Genomic DNA, 7,477 nt, shown 5'->3' with positions numbered 1-7,477 from the left:
ACTCACAATCGTTGAATCCATGAGTGCAGAATGTGCAGAAACAGCAAGCTAACTATTTTTGAGGGTTTTTTTTTTTTGATAACCTTTTTCATCACTCAATTGTGTAGTTTTTAAAAAGTTTTCCTTTTTTTTTTTGAGACAAGGTTTCTCTAACAGCCCTGGCTGTCCGGGACTCACTTTGTAGACCAGGCTGGCCTCGAGCTCACAGAGATCCGCCTGCCTCTGCCTCTCGAGTGCTGGGATTAAAGGTGTGTGCCACCACACCCAGCTTAAAAAGATTTTTGAAAAAAATTTATGTCTGTGTGTGGACGTGCATGTAACTGCAAGTACCCACAGGGGTCACAGGAGTCAAACTCAGCTCCTCTGCAAAAGCAGCACACATTCTTAGCTCCATATTGTCTCTTAAGTTCCCTTTTAGCAGGGGCTGTGGCTTAGTGGTAGAATGCCTGCTCATCACTGGGAGGTCCTGGGTTCAAGTATCCCCAGCACTACAAAACAACACAAACAAAAGCATCCCTACTATTTGGGTGTGAGCATGAGGACTCGCACCTGTAACTGCAGCAGAGAGGAGGCTGAGGCAAGAGGATATTAAGATTGAGGCAAGCCTGGGTCATAATTTTAGGGTTTTTTTTTTAGTCTAGCCACACCCCCATTAACTTTTTTTTCTCCTTTACATATACACTCTGATATGCAGTAGGAGTAAACAATATAAAAGCACTGTGGCCATCAAGAATCTCACTACGTCATCCAGGTTGGCCTGGACTTTCTATGGAGCTCAGGCTGATCTTGTACTTGCAATCCTCCTGCTTCAGCCTCCTGATTGCTAGAATTATAGGAATAAGCCACTATACTTGGCTAGAAAGAATGACTTTGTTTATTTTGAGATCAATTTAGTACAGGGTGGCATGGGATTCACTCTGTAGTCCAGGTTGGCCTTTTTTTCTACCTCGGTGCTGGGCTTGGACTTACAGATGTGTTAGCCATTAGAGCCAGCTTAGAGTGTTGTTTCTTTGTTTTCTTTTTGTTCCTTTTCTTCAGACAAGTTTGGAAGACAAGGTTTCACGTAGCCTAGGCTGCCCTCCAATCCACTATGTAGGGCAAGATCAGCTAGAACTCCTGGCATCTGGCTTCACTTCCTTAGTGGTGGGGCTACAGGCATGTGCCATGCCCAGCTCATCTTTGTCTTGAGAGAAATAAACAAGCTTGTTTCTCAGCTATCTGGAAACCACCTAACATGGAACCAGACACATGGGAAGTACTCAGTAAGTGCCTGGTGAGGAACAGAGAGCGCACATGAATGTGCTTGTTTCCAATTGTGTGTCAAACACACAGCAAAGTGGGGATGGGGCAGAGTGGGGCGGGGCGGGGCTGAATCCACTCTTGCATGAAGAGAGAGATGACACTTATGTGAAACTGCAGAATATAAGATTTATTTAGGGGAACAGCAGCACAGTTTGGACAGTTTTGTTTGTTTTCTCTTCCTTTAGCCTCCTGATACTCAATGATACCACACGGTCTCTGAGATTCTAAGGAGGTCACCCAGGGTCTACCTAGAAACACAACTATCTACTGTTCCTATTCCCTCATAGCTTCTTCCTCCTCTTCCTCCTCCTCCTCTGTCCAGCTCAGGTCATCATCTGAATCCTCAGGCTCTTCCTCATCCATCTCTAGCAGAACCCCTGCCCTAGCCTTCTCAGCTAGTGAATCGGGGTGCTCCAGCTGGGCCCAGGATCCTGGGTCAGCCTTGACCAGGGAGATTTCAACCCGTGATGGCATCAAAGAGACAGAGCTCTGTTCCACGTTTATGACCTGAGGAGGAGGGAAAGACAGAAAGAATGAAGACATCACAGATTTGGGACTGGAGTGGTGATGAATAAGAACGAAAAAAGAAAGAGGCAGGCAGGAGTGTGATGGGGAAGGGCTGCGGGAAGGGAGAGGAAAGGAAAGAGGAAAACCACAGCCTTCCAGAAGGAATCCCTCTATGTTCCCATGGCAACTCTTTCAGCATACCTTCTATCAACTCAATCTGGCCCTCCTTTTATGCTATCCACCTCCCTTGCCTCTGCCCAGTTCTCTCCACTTACCCCCCAGAGCTTCATTTGTGCTTGGAACACACGGTTACCGTCAAAGACAATGTGGGCATGAAGCTGGGAGAAAAGAATTAAGGGTAGTATCAACCCCAGAAGGTCAGAAAACGTCATTACTGCAGAAGCAGGCGAGAGGCGAGACCCAGAGGCCAGCCAGGCCACCCTGGTGTAATAATGCTCACTTCTCCCTGGGGACTGCGGAACCTAAAGAACGACACCTTTCAGCACCTCCCCCCATAAGACTGCGCCTCCACCAGAGTTCACCAGGCCCCCGGCCTGCCTCACATGGTTCCTCACCTCAGTTTGACTGGCTTTCACCCAGTTGAATGCAGGAAGTGGAATCTGGCCGTATACAGTCAGCACTACCAAGGAATCTGTCTGGTGCCAATCATGGCGGCAAGATGCTGGTAGCTGAAGAGAGATAAGGACAGTGAAAAGCAGCAACTAACACAAGAGGAGTTTAGTTTCACGGGGTATAAAGATACACGAAACCTCAAAAAAGTTAACTACTTCACATTGCCAAGAGTCTGCGCTAGAGAGGGCTAAAGAGCAGAATCTTACTTGATTTGTATTAAAGGAAGAAGCTAGAGAGGCCAGCCATAAGGTACTAGGAGGAGAGTGTATCTCTGTAACTGGTCCTAGCCAAGTGTTTATTAGGAAAGGTGGAGCTGGGAGGCAGAGGCAGGCAGATCGCTGTGAGTTCGAGGCCAGTCTGGTCTACAAAGCGAGTCCAGGACAGCCAGGGCTACACAGAGAAACCCTGTCTCAGAAAACAACAACAACAAAAGGAAAGATGGAGCTTACCTGCTTTGCCCAATCATGTCTTCCAACTCTGCATCCGGGCTGTGCCAGGAATGCCCCAAAATCCAGAGTCTGGATACCACAACAGCTCCAAGACTTCATCCTGAGGGAGAAGCAGAATTTATTTGAATTCTACCCCCCCAAACTCTTACTCATCTATATTGGGAGAAACCTGCCCAGTCCCTCCTTACCCCTCATGAAAGCGAGGTGCCCCTGGGTGGTAGGTACATGGTGTAGCGTCACTCTCGGGGCCTTGGTAAACCTAACAAGGCCAAAGGAGAATCAGCTCATTCATTCAGATTCCTGCCTATACCCAGGCATCCCTCAGGTACCTCTCACCACATGTTGGAGGGCCCCCTCCCCAAACCTCTCACTCACAGCATCACATCCTGGGTTCTGGCAGCTGGAACCAGTCCAGATCAGACTACTGTCAAGTCCTGGGCAAAAGAAATAGTCAGGAACCTGTCTATTTCTCCCAGCCTGCCGCCACTTACAGCAAAGTCCAGTCTTTGAGACCTGTCCTGTTAAAGACCTACCTACCTGCTCCAGGTCCCTGGTCTAGTTCCTTCTGCTCCAACGCCACTCCCAGGGCTTGAGATATAATAAGGGGTAGCAGTTTGGGAGGCATCTCTGACCTAGAGGTTTAAGCAGACATTTTGTTCTTATCCACTCATCACAATTAACAGCTCTAGCACCCCTACCCATAGTAGTAAAATCAAATAAGTCTGGGGAAAGTGAGTCAGGGTCAGAAAAGTCAGGTAGCAACTCCTTTGGTCATTTTCATCTCTGTGGTCATGCATATTTGAGAAGCCTGGCAAAGCACCCAGGGCTTCGAGGTTGGTTGCTTCCACTCTTCCCACATTTCTCTGCAGAACTGTATCACTTCCTCTTCCTCTGACTGTGGACTTTCTTGTATTATTCCCTGCAGCTTCCTGCCTTGCTACTACTACTTCTGTGACGTAAGATGTAGCTATAAAAACCTAAAACATCGTTTTTGTTTTGAGACAGGGTTTCTCTGTGTAACATCCCTGGCTGTAGTGGACTCACTTTGTAGACCAGGCTGGCCTTGAACTCACAGAGATCCGCCTGCCTCTGCCTTCCTGAGTGCTGGGATTAAAGGTGTGTGCCACCATATTCCGCCAGACATAGCTTTTTAAAGGACTGGAGAGATGGCTGGAGGGGAGGCTAGTCGGGGGAGGCTTGTTGCTCTTGTAGAAGACCTGGGTTCAGTTCCCAGCACCTACAGCAAGTGGCTTACAACCACCTATAATCACACACACACACACATTTAAGAAAAAAAAATATATGATTTAGCTTTTTAAGTAAGGCATCTCAGCACTCACTCTCAAGGCCAAGCCAAGTAGATCTCTGAATTCCTAGCCAGTTGGGGCTACCCTGTCTCAAAGAGAAATTGAAATAAAATGTTGAGCATTTGATTTTATTATTCTAATAATAAATTTTAGTTTATTAATTTATTAATAAGTAATTAGTGTAGGGACATGCATACTATAGCACATGTGCGGTGGTCAGAGGACAACTTTGTAAATTCAGTTCTCTCTTTCAGTCTTTATGTAGGTTTCAGGGATCAAACTCAGCTCATCAGGATTATGTAGGAATAACCTTAACTGTTGAGTTATACTACTGGCTCTTTTATTGTGTTTTGAGGCAGGGTTATCACTTGGTAACCATGACTGGCCTGAAGCTCACTGTAGGGAACAGAGCAGCCTCAGACCTGTGGTGACCTTGCTATTTCTGCCTCCTAAGTGTTGAGATGTACAAGCACAAAACAACATATCCAGCATTGCTTTTTCTGTAGCCCAGGCCAGCCCAATAGCCACAACAATCTTGCTGACTCAGCATTCTGAGTACTGGGATTACAGGAGTGAGGCAACAAAACAAAAAGCTGTAAAATTTCTCTTCAAAGGTGGGCGCAGTGGTTCATGCCTATAATCTCAGCACTTGGGGAGGCAGGAACAGGCGGATCTCTGTGAATTCGAGGCCAGCCTGGTCTACAAAGCAAGTCCAGGGCAGCTAGGGCTACACCAAGGAACCCTCTCTCAAAAAACCAAAAACCTAACAATAGAGGTGTGTTGGTGGGGGCATGAACAAGGTACAATGATACACCTATTAAAATGTGAGAATGAGCCAGGCGTGGTGGCGCACACCTTTAATCCCAGCAGAGGCAGGCAGATCACTGGGAGTTCGAGGCCAGCCTGGTCTACATAGTGGCTACACAGAGAAACCTTGTCTCAAACTCCCCCCAAAAGTGAGAATGAAACCCATTATTATCCATCCTAATTAATAATCATTAAAAACAGAAAATGCACAACAAAAAAATCTCACTCCATTCTCAAGTGTGGTAGTGCACACTTGTAATCTCAACATTCAGGAAGTTAGGGCAAGAGGATTGAGTTCAAGCCTGGCCTGACAGCCTATCTCAACAAAATCAAAACACTATTCTGCCATATACTAAGTATGGATTTGAAGGGCTATCTAATCCCTAGAAGGTACCTATTCCGTCATCTTTACACTTATAGCAAAGGACTTTTCTTGACACAAATTTTCCCTACACAAAAAATGCATTCCGCAAACCAACACATGACCCTGCTCACATCGCTAACCCCCATTTTCCAAACCCCAGTGAGCCACTAATTCCTAGGAAGCTGCATGGATGTAGGCAAAAGCCCCCGGGGACTCTTTACTTAGGCCTTTCACGGAGCAAGGTCTCTGCTGACTTAGGAATTGTATTCAGAGGTTTTTGCTCCTGAAGTGAACTTGTGGCAGGGCCAGCAGGCTGAGGAGGGACCTCAGGAAGCTTCTCAGCACAGTGTGGTCCCACAGTACAGCCCTAGTACAGATAAGGAGATAAGGATTAGAGGTAGAATTCTTCTATAGGGAGCCAAATCCAAGGAAGTAAAGGGTTTACCTTGATGTTTAAGAACTCAGAGAAATCTACAGTTCGCTTTTGGCAGCAGGACCAACCCTGATAACAAGAAACCCAGATCAGCTTAGATCTTCTGGCTATTTCCTTGGGGAAATGTTCTTGCTAGGCTCCCATCACCTATTCCTCACCTTAAGTGCATCATGAAAGATAGGGACCCCAGAGTGATAGAGACAGGAATCTGTTGATACCAGCAGAAAAGTCAAGGCAGGGAAGAGAACCATCAGATAGCATCCCTCACATTTTCTCCAGGCTCATGTTAATGGCACTTCATAGAATGTGGAAAGTAAACCACCAAACTGAAGATCACCCAGACCAATTATGCCCAGTTTTTGTTCTGTTCCCAATAGCCAGTCCCACAGCTGAACAACCCCTAACACCCATTCAAAACCCCTGAGAGCCATTATTTACTCACCAGGGAGATTGGTACTGGGGTCAAAGTGTTGGCCACAGCCTTTGTTATGGCAAAGCAGAGACATGGAGGCGTTGGTAGAGCTTACTCAAAGGGTATTTCAAGGAGTCTGGCTGCAGAGTGGGGAACACCTCTTCGTCTGGAGGCTTTTAGCTGCCTAGAAGGGCCAGCTGTTTCTATCTTTAGTTCAGGAGGCGTCCACCTCCAAACATGGGCAAGGGAACTTCAGTTGGTCTTTCCAGCCAATAGCATAGTGCTCCAGAGCATTTTAGCTCTGAGGCTCAGGAAAAAAAGGATCAGGAAGAAGAGCCCTTGGAACTTGGGTGAGGTCAGTAACTACAGCAGTTTTAAATGTTGCCAATTCCAAGCCTCTGACATGCCAGCAGCTGCTTAGAAACAAAATACTAATTAAGATCCTCGGTCCCTACGTGGGTATGGGTACAACCCCTCCACCTTCTGCCATTTGGAATAGCTTGCCTGCCGTTGCCATTACCTTGAAGCAGTGCCAATAGCATCCCAGCCACTCCACCCTGCATCTCCCCACCCCACCCATGTTTGTTGTTTTAGTATTTCAAACAAAAGGTTGCAAAGATTACACCACTGTGTATACACCTCCCAAAGCAGAATTCCCCCCCCTTCTCCATCAAAAAACAGCACAGAAAATTAAAAGGCTTCAAATGTATTTTAATAAGGTGATGCTGCATTACTGCTCCATTTCTCGGAAAAATTTCAAATTGAATGTATCAGGAACAAATCATAGTACACCAATAAAAAAATGCACAGCATAACTACCTAAGATAGGCAAGGCCAAGAGCTACTGTCAGACCTTCAACACAGCAACCCTGTGACCAAGACTGCACCAGGCCTATCAAGAAAAGCTGTGAACAGCAACATCATAGACACAAAAGGTCACTGATTCTTGGGTAGTCCTCATCCAAGAAAAAGATGGAGGCAAGTAACACAAGATTTTTAAAAGATATACTAAAATGAAAACCTCTAAAGAGAAAATGTCTTCCTTAGGACATGAAGGGGTCACATATGAGATATAACAGAACCGTGTATATGCTGTAACCTCTGTGGACATTTGTCTGAATTCTCACCTGGGAGTGAATGGAGGAATTGGGCTAGGTCATTGGAAGATGTTTAGGTTTTGTGGCATATATATATATATATACACACACACACACACACATATATATATATATATATGGCAGTGCCTCTGGGGTTGAAGGGAAT

General features: G+C 46.0%; 1 protein-coding gene across 2 annotated transcripts; it reads right to left on the bottom strand.

The window, feature by feature from the left end:
• Positions 1 to 1,403: 1,403 nt before the first annotated feature.
• On the bottom strand, positions 1,404 to 6,732 carry Itgb1bp2 (integrin subunit beta 1 binding protein 2). Of its 2 annotated transcripts, XM_051142001.1 has the most exons (11): positions 6,245 to 6,732; positions 5,961 to 6,010; positions 5,815 to 5,871; positions 5,591 to 5,736; positions 3,429 to 3,523; positions 3,267 to 3,325; positions 3,080 to 3,150; positions 2,892 to 2,991; positions 2,385 to 2,498; positions 2,085 to 2,147; positions 1,404 to 1,809 (listed from the first exon to the last, which is right to left on the bottom strand). In XM_051142001.1, the coding sequence occupies exons 1-11, from the start codon at positions 6,306 to 6,308 to the stop codon at positions 1,576 to 1,578; spliced, it is 1,053 nt and encodes a 350-aa protein (XP_050997958.1). In that variant the 5' UTR covers positions 6,309 to 6,732; the 3' UTR covers positions 1,404 to 1,575. The 2 variants fall into 2 exon arrangements, with proteins under 2 accessions (XP_050997958.1, XP_050997960.1); XM_051142003.1 differs by lacking the exons at positions 5,815 to 5,871; positions 5,961 to 6,010.
• Between the last annotated feature and the right edge of the window lie 745 nt (positions 6,733 to 7,477).

This window comes from Acomys russatus, chromosome X (genome assembly GCF_903995435.1).
Source record: "Acomys russatus chromosome X, mAcoRus1.1, whole genome shotgun sequence".
NCBI lineage: Eukaryota > Metazoa > Chordata > Mammalia > Rodentia > Muridae > Acomys > Acomys russatus.
This window is presented reverse-complemented; position numbering and strand designations above follow the sequence as displayed.

What these genes read in the sequence shown, in the direction of transcription:
- Itgb1bp2 (XM_051142001.1), bottom strand. Translation starts at nt 6,308, where the DNA reads ATGTCTCTGCTTTGCCATAACAAAGGCTGTGGCCAACACTTTGACCCC. An exon ending in TTGCTCCGTGAAAGGCCTAA is followed by an intron (nt 3,524 to 5,590) that starts GTAAAGAGTCCC and finishes TTAAACCTCTAG; the next exon opens with GTCAGAGATGCCTCCCAAAC. An exon ending in CACAAATGAAGCTCTGGGGG is followed by an intron (nt 1,810 to 2,084) that starts GTAAGTGGAGAG and finishes CCTCCTCCTCAG; the next exon opens with GTCATAAACGTGGAACAGAG.